Source organism: Phyllobates terribilis, unplaced genomic scaffold (genome assembly GCF_046119375.1).
Source record: "Phyllobates terribilis strain yellow unplaced genomic scaffold, ASM4611937v1 Scaffold_1__5_contigs__length_1240528914, whole genome shotgun sequence".
Classification (NCBI taxonomy): domain Eukaryota; kingdom Metazoa; phylum Chordata; class Amphibia; order Anura; family Dendrobatidae; genus Phyllobates; species Phyllobates terribilis.
In genome coordinates this window covers 1096442207-1096464997 of record NW_027362761.1, presented here as the reverse complement: position 1 = coordinate 1096464997, position 22791 = coordinate 1096442207, and the positions used below count along the sequence as shown (strand labels likewise).

General features: G+C 40.9%; 1 protein-coding gene across 2 annotated transcripts in view; it reads right to left on the bottom strand.

The window, feature by feature from the left end:
- The window catches only part of TMEM156 (transmembrane protein 156), a 42606-nt gene continuing 19815 nt past the window's right edge, over window positions 1-22791 (bottom strand). For both annotated transcript variants that reach the window (XM_073657086.1, XM_073657094.1), the window contains 3 exons: window positions 22033-22275; window positions 20297-20415; window positions 1-804 (listed from right to left, as the gene is read on the bottom strand). In XM_073657086.1, the coding sequence (XP_073513187.1) occupies window positions 20303-20415; window positions 22033-22275 (356 nt within the window). In that variant the 3' untranslated portion in view covers window positions 1-804; window positions 20297-20302. The remainder of the gene's footprint in view (window positions 805-20296; window positions 20416-22032; window positions 22276-22791) is intronic.

Genomic DNA, 22791 nt, shown 5'->3' with positions numbered 1-22791 from the left:
TTTCTAACTGTGGGATACTTCTTATATTAGGTACAAATATATATTTATATATTATATGTGTGTTTTTGTGTCGGTATTTTGGATTTTATGAATATTTTATTATCTAATAAAGTTTAAAACTTTTTAACTTTACAATGATGACTTTAGTCCTCTTGTATTTCTTGTCTTTAGGTTTATATACAAATATTGCATATCCTAAAGATATGCCATAAGTATCCAAGATGTGAATACCCCTTAAAGTACATTTTAACCAGCTCCAGCAAAAACCTTCCCCCTTCTGCTGTGTTAGCTGCAGAGGCTAAACATACTGTATCTGTTCACAAATCATTTTCTTTACATCTATTTGTTGCAGAAAGTTTGCTAAACTTTACAAACAGGTCAGAATCACTTTTTTTTTTTTCTTTTTCTCTCATTCATACTGTAGGTTTAGTTCACACGCTGCATATTTGGTGCATACTTTTCCCGTAGCAAAACTTTAAAATCCGCACCACAAGTCAATTTCCATACCGAACATTTCAGTAAACTGTAGATGGGATTTGTTGAATTCTCATTTACTGAGCTGGTACTCTGATCTGAGCAGAAACACTGCAGCAAATAAATAAGGTGTGGATCGACCTTGAGTTCCAGGTTGCACCATAAGAATCATACTTTGTGATGTGTATCACTATCAGAGAATGTCTGTACACCCTGTTGATGTGAGCAGCTTCAGTGTGAGGTAGTCCATCCAGAATTACTTGTGAACTGTATCTTGCTGTTCAGCCGTTATATGGAGGATGCAGTAAAAGTTCTGATTCTTCTGTCCCTCTGAAACAAAGTATAAAAATGATTATCTCAAAATGGCAATACATTAGTAAATCAGAAGCTGTAAGAACTACGTTACATGGTTGATTTATAGATCACACTACTAAATCAGCAGGATGAGCCCTTTAACATAAAATTGTCATGATCCACTGACAAATATCTCACCAGGATCCAGCAACAATACAATGAATAAGAGGGCACCCTGCTGTTTCCTGAAACCTTCCTTTTGGGAAACTAAACTTTGGAGAATTTGGAAGTTTGAGCTATCTAATAAAAAATAATGCAATGCACTTAAATTAGGACTTCGCTTATTTTCACAGTTTTCTATTTCTGAATAGATGGGACTGGTATGGTCTCATTCACACCTTCACTCAAGTAGGGACAAAGCAGGTCAATTCATTCATAGCATCCACCATCTAGTTTCAGGTGCCTTCTGCCTCACCTATTGCAAAATAAAATAGAAGTCGGACAAGTCCTCTGTGGAAATTATACTCTTAGGCCACGGCCCCACTATCAGTATTTGGTCAGTATTTTTTCTCAGGAGTGGGAGACAAAAGCAGGTGAGGAACAATCAGAGAAAAGGTATAATAGAAACAAGTCACCAATTCTGCATTTATCACCCACTCCTGGTTTTGGCTCCCACTCCTGAGAAAAGATACTGACCGTACACTGATAGTGGGGCCGTGGCCTTAGAATAAAAACTGGATACCCACCACTTACCATCTTTACCCATTTGGAATAACATCCAGATTGGATAAAACTGAATGTGAAAGATTGGGGTGACCACTATTAGACACAAGACTGTTTGGCCAGCAGCTATCATATGTTTGTGATCAGCGTTATATAGTGATGATGGGCAGCACAATGGCTCAGTGGTTAGCACTGTTGTTCTGCAGTGCTGGGGTCCGGAGTTCAAATCCCACCAAGGACAATATCTGCAAGGAGTTTGTATGTTCTCCCCGTGTTTGCGTGGGTTTCCTCCGGGTTCTCCGGTTTCCTCCCACACCCCAAAGACATACATTGATAGGGGATATAGATTGTGAGCCCTGATGGGGTCAGCAACAGTGGTGTACCACCAATCGTGACACGCCACACCACTACCATGGGGCCCAGTGCCAGCGATGTTTGGATGCCGATACAGTTGAAAGCAATTATGAAAGAGGAAGCGTCAGCTCCTCCATCATTCTTGCTCGGCATTTGACATCTCAGCATGGGGCCTGCTGCTGTGAGATGTACAGCGCTTCATACCGGTCCACCAGGGGAATGAGGAGGAGATGTATATATTGTCTTATTTTAAATCAGTGAACATTGTGGTGGCCATGATACTTTAGCATACTGTATGCAGAACTATGGGGTGCATTATACTATATGCAGGACTACGGGGTGAATTATACTGCATGGAGGACTATGGAGACTGTATTATACTATATGCAGGACTATGGGGTGAATTATACTGCATGGACGACTATGGGGAGTGCATTATACTATATGGAGGACTGTGGGGGGCACATTATGCTATGTGGAGGACTATGGGGTACATTATACTATGTGGAAGACTATGAGGTGCATTATGCTATATGTAGGACTATGGGGATGCATTATACTATATGGAGGAATATGGGGTGAATTATACTCTATGGAGGACTATGGGGAGTTTAACATACTATATGGAGGTGCATTATACTATATGGAGGACTATAGGGAGTGCATCATACTATATGGAGGACTGTGGGGTGAATTATACTCTATGGAGGACTATGGGAAGTGCATTATACTATATGGAGGTGCATTATAGTTTATGGAGTACTATGGGGTGCATCATACTATATGGAGGACTATGGGGTGCATTATACTATATGGAAGGCAATGTGGGGACCATTATTCTATATGGAGGGCTATTTGATGCCCATTATACTATATGGAAGGATATGTGGGGGCAATATAATATTTAGAGGGCTATGTGGAAGCCATTATACTGTATACAAGCAATTATACAGTGTGAAGGTTTGTGTAGGGTCCATCATACTGTGTGGGGGTCATTATACAGTGTGGAGAGGTGTGGGGGCTATTATACTGCATGGAGGGCTGTGTGGGGATCATACTGTGTTGGCGTCACCATAGTTTACCGAGGGAGTTGAGTTGGGGTACAGTAGGGTCATCATACTGTGCATGTGGAGGAATTCACTTTGGGGGTATCATACAGCATTTGTGGGGCACTGAAACAGGTTTTGCTCAAGAATATCCCTTTATTTCGCACCATCCATCTTCCCCTCGACTCAGACCATTTTCCCTGTCCCTGCTGCCGAAAAACATCTCCACAGCATGATGCTGCCGCCACCATGTTTCACTGTGGGGATGGTGATCTTGAGGTGATGCTGTGTGTTGGTTTGGCGCAAGACATAGCGTTTACCTTGGTGGTCAAAAAGTTCAAATAAGATCTCATCTGACCACAGCACCTTCCTTCATACATTTGGGGAGTCTCCCACATGTCTTTTGGCAAACTCAGAACAAGCCTTACAATTTCTGTGTGTAAGTAAAGGCTTTTTTCTGCCCATTCTTCTATAAAGGTAACCTTTATGAAATGTATGACTTATTGTGGTCGTATGGACAGATACCCCAGTCTCTGCTTGGGAACTATGCAGCTCCTTCAGGGTTACCTTTGGTCTCTGTGCTGCCTCTCTGATTAATGCCCTCCTTGCCCGGGCTGAGAGTTTTGGTGGGCGGTCCTCTCTTGGCAGTTTGTTGTGGTACCATGTGCTTTCCATTTGATGACAATGGGTTTGATGGTGCTCCGGGGATCATCAGAGATTGGGATATGTTTTTATAACCCAACCCTGACTTGTACTTCTCAACAACTTTGTCCCTGACTTGTTTGGAGATCTCCTTGGTTGGTCTTCATGGTGTTGTTTGATTAGACTTAGATTGCACACAGGTAGACTTCCTTTCACTAAGCATGTGACTTATGAAAGTAATTGCTTGCCCCAGAAATTTTTAGGGACTTCATAGCAAAAGGGGTGAAAACATATGCACATGCCAATTATTAGTTATTTGATCCCATAAATTTAATTTATGCCTACATTTTTCTCACTTCACTTCACCAACTTAGACTATTTAGTGCTGATGCATCACACACAAATCGGATTACAAAAATATTTAAACACAGGTTTTAAGGGTAGGTTAATTTTAACATTGAGACAAGAAAATCACATTGTATAAATTTGATACATTTTTTTGCATTTTGCAGTGAGAAATAAGTATTTGATCCCCCTGGCAAACAACACTTAATATTTTGTGGCAAAACCCTTGTTGGCAAGCACAGCAGTCAGACATTTTTTGTAGTTGATGATGAGGGTTGCGCACATGTCAGAAGGAATTTTGGTCCACTCCTCTTTACAGATCATCTCTAAATCATTAAGATTTTGAGGCTGTCGCTTGGCAACTCGAAGCTTCAACTCCCTCCATAAGATTTCTATGGGATTAAGGTCTGGAGACTGGCTAGGCCACTCCATGACTTTACTGTGCTTCTTTTTGAGCCACTCCTTTGTTGCCTTGGCTGTATGTTTTTGGTCATTGTCTTGCTGGAAGACCCAGTCACGACCCATCTTCAATGCTCTAACTGAGGGAAGGCGGTTGTTGGCCAAAATCTCGCGATACATGACCCCATCCATCTTCCCTTCAGTACAGTGCAGTCGTCATGTCCCCTTTGCAGAAAAGCACCCCTAAAGTTTAATGATTCCCCCCACCATGCTTCACGGTTGGGACGATGTTCTTAGGGTTGTACTTATCCTTCTTCTTCCTCCAAACACGGCGAGTTGAGTTAATGCCAAAGAGCTCAATTTTTGTCTCATCTGACCACAGCACCTTCTCCCAATCACTCACAGAATCATCCAGGTGTTCATTGGCAAACTTCAGACGGGCCTGCACATGCGCCTTCTTGAGCAGGGGTACCTTCTGCGCACTGCAGGATTTTAAACCTTTAAGGCGTAATGTGTTACCAATGGTTTTCTTGTTGACTGTGGTCCCAGCTGCCTTGAGATCATTAACAAGTTTCCCCCGTGTAGTTTTAAGCTGATCTCTCACCTTCCTCATGATCAAGGATACTCCACGAGGTGAGATTTTGCATGATGCCCCAGATCAATGTCGATTGACAGTCATTTTGTATTTCTTCCATTTTCTTACTATTGCACCAACTGTTGTCTCCTTCTTGCCCAGCGCCTTACTTATGGTTTTGCAGCCCGTTCCAGCTTTGTGCAGGTCTATGATCTTGTCCCTGACATCCTTAGAAAGCTGTTTGGTCTTGCCCATGTTGTAGAGGTTAAAGTCTGACTGATTAATTGAGTCTGTGGACAGGAGTCTTTTATACAGGTGACTATGTAAGACAGCTGTCTTTAATGCAGGTAATGAGTTGATTAGGAGCATCTAATTGGTCTGTAGGAGCTAGAACTGATAATGGTTTGTAGGGGATCAAATACTTATTTCTCCCTGCAAAATGGAAAAAAATGTATCTAATTTATACAATGTGATTTTCTTGATTTTTTTTTGTCATATTCTATCTCTCAATGTTAAAATTAATCTACCCTTAAAATTATAGACTGTAGACTGTTCATGTCTTTGTCAGTGGGCAAACTTACAAAAACATAAAGGGATCGAATACTTATTTCCCCCGCTGTGTATATACACTGCTCAAAAAAATAGGGAACACTCAAATAACACATCCTAGATCTGAATGAATGAAATGTTCTCATTGAATGCTTTATTCTGTACAAAGTTGGATGTGCTGACAACAAAATCACACAAAAATCATCAATGGAAATCAAATTTTTTAACCAATGGAGGCCTGTGTTTGGAGTCACCCCCAAAATTAAAGTGGAAAAACACACTACAGGCTGATCCAACTTTGATGTAATGTCCTTAAAACAAGTCAAAATGAGGCTCAGTATGTGTGTGGCCTCCACGTGCCTGTATGACCTCCCTACAATGCCTGGGCATGCTCCTGATGAGGTTGCGGATGGTCTCCTGTGGGATCTCCTCCCAGAACTGGATTAAAGCATCCGCCAACTCCTGGACAGTCTGTGGTGCAATGTGACGTTGGTGGATGGAGCGAGACATGATGTCCCAGATGTGCTCAATCGGATTCAGGTCTGGGGAACGGGCAGGCCAGTCCATAGCTTCAATGCCTTCATCTTGCAGGAACTGCTGACACACTCCAGCCACATGAGGTCTGGCATTGTCCTGCATTAGGAGGAACCCAGGGCCAACCGCACCAGCATATGGTCTCACAAGGGATCTGAGGCTCTCATCTCGGTACCTAATGGCAGTCAGGCTACCTCTGGCGAGCATAATCACCAATGTCCAAAATGAATCAATACTCTTCACAAAGGGGTAAATATTTCAACACTGTGTTGGGCCCAGACAAATCGGCACAACAAACAAGAAGAGAATTTATTATTATAAAAACATTCTTTTTATTCAAATATATTAAAAAATCACCAACATCAATCAAAAAACAGGGAATAGATAAAAACTGTCAACAGAACAGATCCATCATAAATTGATAATCAGATCTAATTTATAGCAGCAAATAGTATCAATTCTCACTAGACAAAAAACAAGAGCACCTACTCCCATTAAATTTTGGGAAATAGATAACTGCTTCTTTAACCGGTTCAGGACCGCCCATTGTACATAAACGTCGGCGCTGCCTGGGCTCTGTGCAGCGCCGACGTTTAAAAACGGTGGGTGGTCCCGCAGCACTCAGGACCCCCAGGGTCCTGCAAGTGCTGCGGTTCCAGTGCAGAGCGATAGCTCTGACAGGGGAAATCATCGGGACCTGATTGGATCAGGTCCCAATGATGTTAACCCTTTGCTATCTTCTATATGCCGCGATCTACAGTGATCGCGGCATATAGAAGATAGTGAAAGGAGAGGGGGTCGTCAACTTACCTCTCTGACGGCCCCCTGATATCTTCCAGGACCTGCTGTTGTTATGGCAGCTGGAGGTCACATGACCGCCTCCAGATCTGCCATATATGGTGTCCTGCTACGCTCAGCCTGCAGCTGAAGCCTGGCAGGAGACACTGACTGTGAAACAGTCAGCAAAGATGTCATGCAATGTAATACATGTCTATTACATTGCATGACATTAGTGATTAGAAAAATAAAAAATAATGTCCCATACAGGGACTAAGTAAAAATGTAAAAAAAAAGTCCAAAAAATGTTTTCAAACTGTTAAAAAAAAATCACAAAATAAATAAAAATAAATAAATAAAATATTAAACCAATAAATCCGTATATTTATGCAAAAACAAAAAAAGTACACATATTTGTTATTGCCGCGTCCGAAATACCCGCTCTATAAAACTGTCACACTAATTAACTCCTTCTGTGCACACCGTAATAAAAATAAATAAAAAACGGAGCAAAAAACTATGCGTTTTCATCATGTCGCCAAACAAAAAGTGGAAAAAAATGCGATCAAAAAGCAAAATGGAAATAAAAATGGTACCGCTGAAAACGTCATCTTGTTCCACAAAAAAAAAGCCGCCATACAGCTCCATCAGCCGAAAAATAAAAAAGTTATAGCGCTCAGAATAAAGCGATGCAAAAAAAATATTTTTTCTATAAAATTGTTTTATTGTGTAAAAGCGCTAAAACATAAAAAAAATATACAGTAAGTGTAGTATCGCTATAAACGTACTGACCCGAAGAATAATACTGCCTTATCACTTTTACCACACGCAGAACGGCATAAAAAAAACAACTCAAAAAACAATTCCTGAATTGTTGTTTTTTGCTAATTTTACCTCCCAAAAAACGGAATAGAAAGCGATCAAAAAATGTCACGTACCCAAAAATGGTACCAATAAAAATGTCAACTCATCCCGCAAAAAACAAGCCATCACATGACTCTATCGGCCGAAATATGGAAAAATTATAGCTCTCAAAATATCGCGATACAAAAACTAGATTTTGCAAAAAAAAGCGTCTTTTAGTGTGTGACAGCTGTCAGTCATAAAAACCCGATATAAATCTGGTATCTCTGTAATTGCACCGACCCGAAGAATAAAGTAATCTCATCACTTATACCACACGAGGAACGGCGTAAAAAATAAATAAAACCAATTCTTCACCTGCTACTGATTTGTTTATTATGTCTCCCAAAGATCTCAGTAAGGCCCTGCTCACATTTATCCTGGGCTCTGCGCTGAGCACTTACACCAGAGTTTCCGTGTAAATCTCTGAAATACGTGATTTAGACGGAACCCATGATGGAAGATTCCCTGTAATGAGGCAGATATAGGCCACTGTGGATGCCATCTGGCCTGTGATCCCACAGTGTCAGTTTTTTTAGGCGTGCATAAAAGTGCGGTTGGCCACAGTTTTGTGCACTTCTGAAAAAAAAGGACACCGCTAAACAGAGGCCAGACGGAGTCCAGAGTAACTCTGCTGCCTCATTACAGTGAATGGATCCCGCAGGGGTTTCATCTGAATTACATCACTTGGAAATTTAGATGGAAACCCCGATGTAAGTGCTCAGCCTCGAGCGCCGGATAAATGTTACATAAAATGTTCCCAATAAAAGCTTCAACTCAGTCCTCAAAAAAAGCTAGTCCCCACTCAGGTCCATCATCTGTTAAAAATATTCCAAGTTACTGGTAGCAGAAAGGCTCTGGAAAAGCGAAATGGCCCTTGCCCCCCAAAAGAAATTCAGAAAATTTTGTGCTCCCAAATCCAAATGCCTATTCTACAATAATTTGTTCTCCAATTGTCAAATAGCACTCCGCCCCTCCCAGATCTCACCGTATGGCTAAGCGGTACGATACAGCCACATATGGGATATTGCCACTTTTAGAAGAAATTGTGTGACACATTTCGGCACCAATTTTACCCATTGCCCTGTGTGAAAAGGTAAAATCTGAGGGTAAAACATTTTTTTGTGGTAAAAATATAATTATGTTTTTTTCACTGCCCAATGGTATAAATTTAAAAATGTAAAAATACTCACTACTTCCCTAGATGAATTCCTTGAGAGGTGTAGTTTACAAAATGGGGTCACTTGTGGGGGTTTCTGCTGTTTCGGCATGTCAGCGACTCTTCAAATGTGACATGGTGTCTGCAACCTATCCCAGCCAACATAGCGCTCCTTTCTCTTCCGAACCCTGCCATACACCAAAGCAGTGGTTTTTCCCCACATATGGGGTATCGGCGTACTCAGGAGAAATTTCATGGTGCAATTTCTCCTGTTATCCTTATGATAATGCAAAATTAGGGAATGAAAAACATTTTTTTGTGGGAAAAATGTGAAAATTTTATTTTTACGGCTCAATATTATAAACTTCTGTGAAGCACCTTGGGGTGCAAGGTGCTCACCACACATCTAGATAAGTTCCCAAAGGGGTCTAGTTTCCAAAATGGTGGCACTTGTGGGGGGTTTCCACTGTTTAGGCACATTAGGGGCTCCCCAAATGCGACATGGCGTCCGCTAATTATTCAAGCAAATTTTACATTCAAAAAGTAAAATGGCGCTCCATCCTTTTCAAACCCTGCCGTGCGCCCAAACAGTGGTTTTCCTCCACATATGGGGTATCGGCGTGTTCAGGAGAAATTGCACAACAAATTTCATGGTGCAATTTATCCTATTACCCTTATGGTAATGCAAAATTAAGGGATGAAAAACGTTTTTGTGGAAAAAATGTGAAAATTGTATTTTTACAGCTCAATATTATACACTTCTGTGAAGCACCTTGGGGTTCAAGGTGCTCACCACACATCTAGATAAGTTCCCTAAGGGGTCTAGTTTCCAAAAAGGTGTCACTTGTGGGAGGTTTCCACTGTTTAGGCACATCAGGGGCTCCCCAAATGCAACATAGCGTCCGCTAATTATTCAAACACATTTTACATTCAAAAAGTCTAATGGCGCTCCTTCCCTTCCGAACCCTGCAGTGCGCCCAAACAGTGGTTTTCCCTCACATATGGGGTATCAGCGCGCTCATGAGAAATTGCACTACAAATTGTGTATTCCATTTTATCCTGTTACCCTTGTGAAATAAAAAAATTGGGTCTAAAGTAACATTTTTGTGAAAAAAAGTTAAATATTCATTGTTTTCTTCCACATTCCAAAAATTCCCGTGAAACACCTGAAGGGTTAATAAACTTCTTGAATGTGGTTTTGAACACCTTGAGGGGTACAGTTTTTAGAATGGTGTCACTTTTGGGTATTTTCTGTGATAAAGGCCCCTCAAAGTCACTTCAAATAAGATGTGGTCCCTAAAAAAATGTTGGAAAAATGAGAAATCGCTGGTCAACTTTTAACCCTTATAGATTATTAACAAAAAAAAATTTTGGTTCCAAAATTGGTCTGATGTAAATTAGACATGTGGGAAATGTTATTTATTAACTATTTTGTGTGACATACAGTACAGACCAAAAGTTTGGACACACCTTCTCATTTAAAGATTTTTCTGTATTTTCATGACTTTGAAAATTGTACATTCACACTGAAGGCATCAAAACTATGAATTAACACATGTGGAATTATATACTTAACAAAAAAGTGTGAAACAACTGAAAATATGTCTTATATTCTAGGTTCTTCAAAGTTGCCACCTTTTGCTTTGATGACTGCTTTGCACACTCTTGGCATTCTCTTGATGAGCTTCAAGAGGTAGTCACCGGAAATGGTCTTTCAACAATCTTGAAGGAGTTCCCAGGGATGCTTAGCACTTGTTGGCCCTTTTGCTTTCACTCTGCGGTCCAGCTCACCCCAAACCATCTCGATTGGGTTCAGGTCTGGTGACTGTGGAGGCCAGGTCATCTGGCGTAGGATCCCATCGCTCTCCTTCTTGGTCAAATAGCCCTTACACAGCCTGGAGGTGTGTTTGGGGACATTGTCCTGTTGAAAAATAAATGATGGTCCAACTAAACGCAAACTGGATGGAATAGCATGCCGCTGCAAGATGCTGTGGTAGCCATGCTGGTTCAGTATGCCTTCAATTTTTAATAAATGCCCAACAGTGTCACCAGCAAAGAACCCCCACACCATCACACCTCCTCCTCCATGCTTCACGGTGGGAACCAGGCATGTAGAGTCCATACGTTCACCTTTTCTGCATCGCACAAAGACATGGTGGTTGGAACCAAAGATCTCAAATTTGGACTCATCAGACCAAAGCACAGATTTCCACTGGTCTAATGTCCATTGCTTGTGTTCTTTAGCCCAAACAAGTCTCTTCTGCTTGTTGCCTGTCCTTAGCAGTGGTTTCCTAGCAGCTATTTTACCATGAAGGCCTGCTGCACAAAGTCTCCTCTTAACAGTTGTTGTAGAGATGTGTCTGCTGCTAGAACTCTGTGTGGCACTGACCTGGTCTCTAATCTGAGCTGCTGTTAACCTGCGATTTCTGAGGCTGGTGACTCGGATAAACTTATCCTCAGAAGCAGAGGTGACTCTTGGTCTTCCTTTCCTGGGGTGGTCCTCATGTGAGCCAGTTTCTTTGTAGCGCTTGATGGTTTTTGCAACTGCACTTGGGGACACATTCAAAGTTTGCCCAATTTTTCGGACTGACTGACCTTAATTTCTTAAAGTAATGATGGCCACTCGTTTTTCTTTACTTAGCTGCTTTTTTCTTGCCATAATACAAATTCTAACAGTTTATTCAGTAGGACTATCAGCTGTGTATCCACCTGACTTCTGCACAACACAACTGATGGTCCCAACTCCATTTATAAGGCAAGAAATCCCACTTATTAAACCTGACAGGGCACACCTGTGAAGTGAAAACCATTTCCGGTGACTACTTCTTGAAGCTCATCAAGAGAATGCCAAGAGTGTGCAAAGCAGTCATCAAAGCAAAAGGTGGCTACTTTGAAGAACCTAGAATATAAGACATATTTTTAGTTGTTTCACACTTTTTTGTTAAGCATATAATTCCACATGTGTTAATTCATAGTTTTGATGCCTTCAGTGTGAATGTACAATTTTCAAAGTCATGAAAATACAGAAAAATCTTTAAATGAGAAGGTGTGTCCAAACTTTTGGTCTGTACTCTATCTCTCTGATTTAAGGGCATGAAAATTCAAAGTTTGAAAATTGCAAAATTTTCAAAATTTTTGCCAAAATTCAGATTTTTTCACAAATAAACGCAAGTGATATCGAAGAAATTTTACCACTATCATGAACTACAATATGTCACGAAAAAACATTCTCAGAATCAGGGGAATCCGTTGAAGCGTTCCAGAGTAATTACTTCATAAAGTGACAGTGGTCAGAATTGAAAAAATTGGCCCGGTCACGAAGGCAAAAACAGGCTCTGGCGCGAAGTGGTTAAGACTAGCCAAGTATAAGGCATGGGTATAACAAGACTACATATTGATATATGTCCCTTATTTGTTAATAAAGTGCTAGTGCATTGGACAAATAGATTTAGAGTTATATATATCTCTATGTGTATCCCTCTTGTGTCCCAATTATGAAGATGTAAAAAATGCAGAGCTGGAGGGGATCATAAGAATGAATCTAGATAATCTATCACTGCAATATTCTTCAGCTAGACATCAATGTGTATCCCTTTAAGAAAATTTATATGTAAGCTCCAGGACACCGAAAAAGCTTAGGGTCATATAAATGAAAGCCTATGGGTCCATAAGTAAACTGCCTCAAAGGTTAGACTCCCTCAAAAATAAAGTGAACACATTGTCAAAAGCAAGATACTAGGATAAATAAAGCATGTAAAGAGATAATTGATAAAGAATTATACTGGGAAGAAGCATTAGGCGAAACAGCGTCGTCGGGGTTTATGCACGTGCAGATCCATCATTAGCAGTGAGTATAATTCTTTATCAATTATCTCTTTACATGCTTTATTTATCCTAGTATCTTGCTTTTGACAATGTGTTCACTTTATTTTTGAGGGAGTCTAACCTTTGTGGCAGTTTACTTATGGACCCATAGGCTTTCATTTATATGACCCTAAGCTTTTTCATAGCAACATAGTAACATAGTTTTTAAGGTTGAAGGAAGACTAAGTCCATCTAGTTCAACCCATAGCCTAACATGTTGATCCAGAGGAAGGCAAAAAAAACCCTGTGGCAAACACTAAGCTCCACATTGGGGAAAAAAATTCCTTCTCGACTCCATACGACAATCAGACTAGTTCCCTGGATCAACGCCCTATCAAGGAATCTAGTATTTATAACCTGTAATATTATACTTTTCAAGAAAGGCATCCAGGCCCTTCTTATATTTTAGTAGTGAATCACTCGTTACAACATCATGCAGCAGAGAGCTCCATAGTCTCACTGCTCTTACAGTAAAGAATCCACGTCTGTGATTATGATTAAACCTTCCTTCCTCCAGACGTAGAAGATGCCCCCTTGTCCCCATCTCAGGCCTCAGAGTAAAAAGATCAGTAGAAAGGTCTTTGTACTGTCCCCTCATATACTTGTACATAGTAATAAGATCACCCCTAAGCCTTCGTTTTTCCAAACTAAATAACCCCAAGTGTAATAACCTGTCTTGGTATTGCAGACCCCCCAGTCCTCTAATAACCTTGGTCGCTCTTCTCTGTACCCTCTCTAGTTCAGCTATGTCTTTCTTATACACCGGAGACCAGAACTGTACACAGTATTCTAAGTGTGGTCGCACTAATGACTTGTATAGAGGTAAAATTATGTTCTCCTCATGAGCATCTATGCCTCTTTTAATGCATCCCATTATTTTATTTGCCTTTGCAGCAGCAGCCTGACACTGGCCACTAAACGTGAGCTTGTCGTCCACCAATACACCCAGGTCTTTTTCAGTTACAGTTTTGCCCAGTGTTTTACAATTAAGCATATAATTATACATTTTATTTCCTCTGCCCAAGTGCATTACCTTACATTTATCCCCATTAAAGCTCATTTGCCATTTATCAGCCCAAGCTTCTAGTTTACATTTTTCGGTGTCCTGGAGCCTACATATAAATTTTCTTAAAGGGATACACATTGAGGTCTAGCTGAAGAATATTGCAGTGATAGATTATCTAGATTCATTGTTATGATCCCCTCCAGCTCTGCATTTTTTACATCTCCATAATTGGGACACAAGAGGGGTACACATAGAGATATATATAACTCTAAATCTATTTGTCCAATGCACTAGCACTTTATTAACAAATAAGGGACATATCTCAATATGTAATCTTGTTATACCCATGCCTTATACTTGGCTAGTCTTAAAGAAGCAGTTATCTATTTCCCAAAATTTAATGGGACTAGGTGCTCTTGTTTTTTGTCTAGTGAGAATTGATACTATTTGCTGCTATAAATTAGATCTGATTATCAATTTATGATGGATCTGTTCTGTTGGTGATTTTTTTATATATTTGAATAAAAAGAATGTTTTTATAATAATAAATTCTCTTCTTGTTTGTTGTGCCGATTTGTATGGGCCCAACACAGTGTTGAAATATTTACCTCTGGCGAGCACATGGAGGGCTGTGCGGCCCTCCAAAGAAATGCCACCCCACACCATTACTGACCCACTGCCAAACCGGTCATGCTGAAGGATGTTGCAGGCAGCAGATCGCTCTCCACGGCGTCTCCAGACTCTCACGTCTGTCACATGTGCTCAGTGTGACCCTGCTTTCATCTGTGAAGAGCACAGGGCGCCAGTGGCGACTTTGCCAATCCTGGTGTTCTGTGGCAAATGCCAAGCGTCCTGCACGGTGTTGGGTTGTGAGCACAACCCCCATCTGTGGACGTCGGGCCCTCATACCACCCTCATGGAGTCGTTTTCTAACCGTTTGTGCAGACACATGCACATTTGTGGCCTGCTGGAGGTCATTTTGCAGGGCTCTGGCAGTGCTCCTCCTGTTCCTCCTTGCACAAAGGCGGAGGTAGCGGTCCTGCTGCTGGGTTGTTGCCCTCCTACAGCCCCCTTCACGTCTCCTGGTGTACTGGCCTGTCTCCTGGTAGATGTATGTATATATATATATATATATACACTGCTCAAAAAAATAAAGGGAACACTTAGACAACAGAATATAATTCAAATTATATCAAACTTCTGTAAAATCAAACTGTCCACTTAGGAAGCAACACTGATTGACAAACAATTTCACATGCTGTTGTGCAAATGGAATAGACAATATATGGAAATTATTGGCAATTATCAAGACACCCTCAATAAAGGAGTGGTTCTGCAGGTGGGGACCACAGACCACATCTCAGTACCAGTGCTTTCTGGCTGATGTTTTGGTCACTTTTGAATGTTGGCTGTGCATTCACACTCGTGGTAGCATGAGACGAGCAGTACAACCCACAGAAGTTGTTCAGGTAGTGCAGCTCATCCAGGATGGCACATCAATGCGAGCTGTGGCAAGAAGGTTTGCTGTGTCTGTCAGCGTAGTGTCCAGAGGCTGGAGGCGCTACCAGGAGACAGGTCAATACACCAGTAGACGTGGAGGGGGCCATAGGAGGGCAACAACCCAGCAGCAGGACCGCTACCTCCGCCTTTGTGGAGCCCTGCAAAATGACCTCCAGCGGGCCACAAATGTGCATGTGTCTGCACAAACTGTTAGAAACCGACTCCATGAGGGTGGTATGAGGGCCCGACGTCCACAGATAGGGGTTGTGCTCACAGCCCAACACTGTGCAGGACGCTTGGCATTTGCCACAGAACACCAGGATTGGCAAAGTCGCCACTGGCGCCCTGTGCTCTTCACAGATGAAAGCAGGTTCACACTGAGCACATGTGACAGATATGACAGAGTCTGGAGACGCCGTGGAGAGCGATCTGCTGCCTGCAACATCCTTCAGTATGACCGGTTTGGCAGTGGGTCAGTAATGGTGTGGGGTGGCATTTCTTTTGGAGGGCCGCACAGCCCTCCATGTGCTCACCAGAGGTAGCCTGACTGCCATTAGGTACCGAGATGAGATCCTCAGACCCCTTGTGAGACCATATGCTGGTGTGTTTGGCCCTGGGTTCCTCCTAATTCAGGACAATGCCAGACCTCATGTGGCTGGAGTGTGTCAGCAGTTCCTGCAAGATGAAGGCATTGAAGCTATGGACTGGCCCGTCCGTTCCCCAGAACTGAATCCGATTGAGCACATTTGGGACATCATGTCTGGCTCCATCCACCAACGTCACGGTGCACCACAGACTGTCCAGGAGTTGGCGGATGCTTTAGTCCAGGTCTGGGAGGAGATCCCACAGGAGACCATCCGCAACCTCATCAGGAGCATGCCCAGGCATTGTAGGGAGGTCATACAGGCACGTGGAGGCCACACACAATACTGAGCCTCATTTTGACTAGTTTTAAGGACATTACATCAAAGGTGGATCAGCCTGTAGTGTGCTTTTCCACTTTCATTTTGGGGGTGACTCCAAACACAGGCACCCATTGGTTAAAAAATTTGATTTCCATTGATGATTTTTGTGTGATTTTGTTGTCAGCACATTCAACTTTGTACAGAATAAAGTATTCAATGAGAACATTTCATTCATTCAGATCTAGGATGTGTTATTTGAGTGTTCCCTTTATTTTTTTGAGCAGTGTATATATATATATATATATATATATATATATATATATATATATATATATACAGTACAGACCAAAAGTTTGGACACACCTTCTAATTTAAAGATTTTTCTGTATTTTCATGACTATGAAAATTGTACATTCACATTGAAAGCATCAAAACTATGAATTAACACATGTGGAATTATATACTTAACAAAAAAGTGTGAAACAGCTGAAAATATGTCTTATATTCTAGGTTCTTCAAAGTAGCCACATTTTGCTTTGATGACTGCTTTGCACACTCTTGGCATTCTCTTGATGAGCTTCAAGAGGTAGTCATCAGAAATGGTCTTCCAGCAATCTTGAAGGAGTTCCCAGAGATGCTTAGCACTCGTTGGCCCTTTTGCCTTCACTCTGCGGTCCAGCTCACCCCAAACCATCTCGATTGGGTTCAGGTCTGGCGACTGTGGAAGCCAGGTCATCTGGCGTAGCACCCCATCCCTCTCCTTCTTGGTCAAATAGCCCTTACACAGCCTGGAGGTGTGTTTGGGGTCATTGTCCTGTTGAAAAATAAATGATGGTCCAACTAAACGCAAACTGGATGGAATAGCATGCCGCTGAAAGGTGCTGTGGTAGCCATGCTGGTTCAGTAAGCCTTCAATTTTGAATAAATCCCCAACAATGTCACCAGCGAAGTACCCCCACACCATCACACCTCCTCCTCCATGCTTCACGGTGGGAACCAGGCATGTAGATTCCATCCGTTCACCTTTTCTGCGACGCACAAAGACACAGTGGTTGGAACCAAAGATCTCAAATTTGGACTCATCAGACCAAAGCACAGATTTCCACTGGTCTAATGTCCATTCCTTGTGTTCTTTAGCCCAAACAAGTCTCTTCTGCTTGTTGCCTGTCCTTAGCAGTGGTTTCCTAGCAGCTATTTTACCATGAAGTCGTGCTGCACAAAGTCTCCTTTTAACAGTTGTTGTAGAGATGTGTCTGCTGCTAGAACTCTGTGTGTCATTGACCTGGTCTCTAATCTGAGCTGCTGTTAACCTGCGATTTCTGAGACTGGTGACTCGCATAAAGTTATCCTCAGAAACTGAGGTGACTCTTGGTCTTCCTTTCCTGGGGCGGTCCTCATGTGAGCCAGTTTCTTTGTAGCGCTTGATGGTTTTTGCAACTGCACTTGGGGACACGACTGACCTTCATTTCTTAAAGTAATGATGGCCACAAGTTTTTCTTTACTTAGCTGCTTTTTTCTTGCCATAATACAAATTCTAACAGTCTATTCAGTAGGACTATCAGCTGTGTATCCACCTGACTTCTGCACAACACAACTGATGGTCCCAACCCCATTTATAAGGCAAGAAATCCCACTTATTAAACCTGACAGGGCACAAGTGTGAAGTGAAGACCATTTCCGGTGACTACCTCTTGAAGCTCATCAAGAGAATGCCAAGAGTGTGCAAAGAAGTCATCAAAGCAAAAGGTGGCTACTTTGAAGAACCTAGAATATAAGACATATTTTCAGTTGTTTCACACTTTTTTGTTAAGTATATAATTCCACATGTGTTAATTCATAGTTTTGATGCCTTCAGTGTGAATGTACAATTTTCATAGTCATGAAAATACAGAAAAATCTTTAAATGAGAGGGTGTGTCCAAACTTTTGGTCTGTACTGTATATATATATAGAATACAGCCACACCGTAGGTACACACGCCCTAAAGACTCTTCTCTGCTCTTTCACTCACCAAGGACAGCATGGAGGAAGAGATCTCTGCCTTGCTGGAGGACAGATAATTCTGAACATAGTGTAGATGATATCATTTATTCCTGCAGCCCCAGTGATTTTGGCTGCTATGTAAAAAGTCTCTTTCAGTGCTCATCCAGACGAACGTATAATCTATTTTTCTGTGCCACAGACGGCACTTTGATAGCACATTGACCCATTACAGCCAAGTTTGGACAGCGACTTCAGGACTGACCAGGGGTCTACAGACCTGACCTCCACAGTCTCATATGCCTGTGAGGCTGTTGAGTTCAGGACAATAAATCCACAGTTGGTCTGGAAATCACAGTCTGTACTTGGACTGTGTGTCACGTACGTCTGAATTCAGCCTTTCCTTGATGTTTTCTGTAAAATATGTCTCCCCGTTGCCAAATTGCCTTTTACTATACATACTTATTTTGATTAATTTGAGTTTACCCTGCTCACACATATGATCACTCCTGTCATTAAAGTCCTTTGATGATAAGTTGTGTTCATTTTTCAGCCTTTGAATACTTGTTCTTTCTTGGTTATATGCTAAGGAAGTCATACACTTAGTGGCCAATTTATGAGGACAGGTAGAACATTTCAAGTGGTTTAGGAGGTTATTACTCAAATATGACTGAAATGAGTAGGTGTATATAAAAGAATTAAGCAATTACCACAGACTTTAATGAACTATTCGGGAAAAACATGACCATATTGTGAGCATAAGAAAGGCTAGTGAATTGTGCCAAAGTAACGTGTTAGAGGCCATAAGACAAAAGGGACTGAATGTAATGCATGTGGTGGTAAAGAGCTACAGGATGCTTGAAGGAACTGACTGCAGGGTTGTAGGCAGCATCTAACCAGATCCAAGTCAGCTTCTCAGTGTACAAACACAGACTTTACAACATATGGGAAAGGCAAAAGATGGCATGTAGAAAATAAGTTGCAAAACTCGTCTGTATTTCACCATAAGTGGTTAATTTTCCATCATCAATTTTGATAAGTCAGATCAAAGTAGTGCAAATCCAAAATATTTTTTTTTAAATGCGTATAAGTAATAATTTAATAATGTTTGATCTATGGCGTTTGATGATTTAAGTGGTACTAAATATGTTAATATTTTTTATAACAAACCATTTAGAAAATGGAGCAGAGGGGTTGTGAAACTTTACTGCATTTGAGGAGACTTAAACTAACGATCGTTTGACTGCTTGTGTAATATATTACAAGCAATTATAGTATGACAAGCGCCTCTGGCATGGCCTGAGAGCAAGATACCGATGAGCAGTTTACTCCATAAAAAGTGGTTTAATATGGAAAACAACAAATGGCACCCAAAAATGACACATTTGTTGAAAAAAATGCAAAAAACAATGTCAGAATTGCTGGCTTTGTTCATTCCACTTCACAAAATACTATTGTAGTAATCAAAAATGACGTGTCTATTACAAAATTATAATAATAAAAAGTATATATTGTTATGTAAAAACAAGACCACATATAGCTTTGTAAGCAGAAAAATGGAAAAACTATGGTTCATAGAAAACAATGACAAAAAATTATTTTTTTTTTTTCTTAAACGGTAATGGTTGTGGCTGAATGGCTAAACATATCATTAAGAAGAGTGTGCCACATACATTTGTGCATTTAGTATACAAAAAAACTTAATTATTTCCCATTTTACTCTGCAAAGTGCCATTGCAGTTTATTTGATTGCTCCAGAATATCACTTGTGTTCGTGCAGTCCACAACGATGCATCTCCAATAGCTGGATGCCATCTTACCGCAACTGCTGGATTCAGAGGAAAGTACAGAGCGTGTAGTTTTACACACACATAGGAAGTAATTCATTGGAAAGCAGATGTATTGCAATGGATTATAATACAATTTAAGATTCCCCTTGGACAAATTAAAAAAAAAAAAATTGAATGCTCCAACATTCAGTAGTTTTTGCCCCGCGTTTGCTGGGGATCTGTGAGCCTCAGAAGTGGAATCTGCACTAATCACAGATACAAGTCTATAAATGTCTCAGATAGGAATAACCTTTTAAGATTTAATACAGCGCTTTGGAATAGTAGAATCTGACAATGTGACCCTCCATTTAGAACAATGTGTACCCTCTAGGATATTGTGCCTTCAAGCTTTTTTTTCAGCTTTGTTAATTCTGTTTGTGTAAAGTGTAACTGTTACCTCCAAAAATAATCCCATTGATACTATATACGTGTATACTTACAGTCTATTATTGAAGTAGTTTTTTCCCTTGCTTGACTTTGTAAACCATAAAAATCAGTCCACATACAAATACCAGCGAGATCAGAGTCAGCCAGATGATACCGAGGGGTCTTGTATAAACTGTTTTTGGAAGTGAACAGACAAGTGATGGATGAAAATTATGAATAAAATACCGTATACTGTGTCATATTCAGGGAGCATATAAATACTGACTAATATATGTACAAAGCTATTACCCAGTAGGTACAATGTCATAAGAAAATGGCATATCACAAGACTGAGGCTGTGCTTTTTATTTAAGAAAAGACTATTTAAATAACACCTATTAGCAAAAGTGGCCAGAAGGGTCCATAATGCCCCTAATAGAACATGGCTTTATAGGAAAAGTTGGGTATGAACTTTCGTGTTGTGGAATCTTGGCATGCAGAGTGGCAGCCCACAACCCACCACAGCCCTCCTTGCCGTGAAAGAGCGAGACCTTGCAAGTTATCACAATATTTTACTCTTTGCACTAACCCAGCACTGTTGCATACTTTACAAATTATGTTATTGTTTGGTAACCATTTAGTAAAGTAAGCAACAGTGTTGGGCTAATGCAAAGAGTGATATGTGGGCAGCACAGCAGCTCAGTGGTTAGCACTGCCGCCTTGCAGCGCTGGAGTCCTGGGTTCGAATCCCACCAAGGACAACATCTGCAAGGAGTTTGTATGTTCTCCCCATGTTTGTATGGGTTTAGGGTTTCTTCTGGTAACTTTTGTTAATAGGTGATATTTAGAAAAATCACTAGTCTCAGGCTTCCCATTCTATTCCTAAATAAAAAGGGCAGTCCCAAATTGGTGATAAGAAAGTTTTTAAAACAGGTTCTGTCACTCAAGGTGTGGGAAAGACTTAGTGCAACACAAAGGGAAGAGGGAAAGTGGAGACCTCCTAGGTTGATTTAGCGTCACCCTGTCTCCCCTAACATCCCTGTATTGGCTCTTCACCAATCGTCGCACACGTGCCTCGCCCTGTCTTTCCCTGGCGTATGGCTAAGGCTAGGGAAGGGAGGAGATGAGCACTAGTCAATCTGCACTAAACACTATAGACAACAAGGGTGGACAAACAGGTGGAAATTGTTTAGCTTCAGATGAATCCAGACAAATGCGCACACGTGCTCAAACTCCAGAAAGGATGAGGTACTGCTCTTGCTAAAGCCTTCACAAGTACTAATGAATATCGCCGGCACCTCCCTCTGAAACACAGCAGGTATTTATACACCCAGGCAGGGTGTTAATTAGCCAGAGGGAGGTAGCCACTGGGTCCTAGAGACAGTCTCTAAGAAGATGTCTGTAATGTCAAACGTAGAGATCTCCTGCAACCAACTGCAGGGCGACTGTCTGTCACCCCTGACACACCCGTGACAGGTTCTTTGATGTTTTTTTTACAATTTTTGGCATTGTTTTTTTTTCCATATCCCAATCAATTTTTTTTTACTTTTTTTTTAGACTTTAGACTATGTTTTTTTATTCATAAACCACTCAGGTCCCTTTTGTTTAATAAAATATTGCAGTGGATCAACCTTTTAACTAAACCCAACATATCCTTAGCTGATTCACAATGTGCACTCTAGTTCTAGATACGTTTACGTAATAAGAGTAACCGGACTATCAACAGCAGCTTGTACATAGTACCAACAATGATCGCTGTGAAAATATATAACAAGGTCAGAAAATCCCCCAAGCAAAATGTGCTACTCACATGGAACTTGACTTTCGAAGTGTAAAGACACATTGATAAAGTCATGAACAAATTTCAAGTCTTCATGTCGCAACAGATCCATTGTTTCATTATGTCGTGTAAGATTACTAATGTGGATCTCAAGTGAGAAAGGAACAGAGAGATACTCATAATCTTGCGAATCCATCACGACAAAGTGAGGCTCCACTTCTGAGTAATGAAAATATTGTCCTCTTATGTTCACTGAGACATTTAATGGCTGTCCTGAATGAGAAAATGTGCAAATTAGTTCATTATGGTGAGGCTTCATGAGATTACACTGTATATATAGATTTATTAAGTTTTTAGTTTCTGATTGCAGATCTATTTTATTTTCTTGTACATGATGAGGGAGACAGCCATCTTGTCTGAGTTGCTGATTTGCTCTGTTCACACCAGTTCAGAGACTTCTTTACAACAACTATGTAATACAAGAAACTAGACCTCTATGGGAGAGTTATTCCAGGCCTGTTCTCTGACCTGTGCAGAAGTCACAGGAGGAGGAGATGTGACCATCATTTATTGTAAATGGTGAATCATGTGTTATTTATATATAGATGTTACCTGCCATTTTCTTCTGTCTGTGATGATAATGAGATAACTGTGAAGTGATTGCTGCAAAACAGGAAGCGTCAACCTCTAATGGTCAATATTGACATATATTTTTGCAATTTTCATTTTAGCGACTAAGGCTAATATTATCTGACATATCTTGCATCTATTATCTGGCATATATCTAAA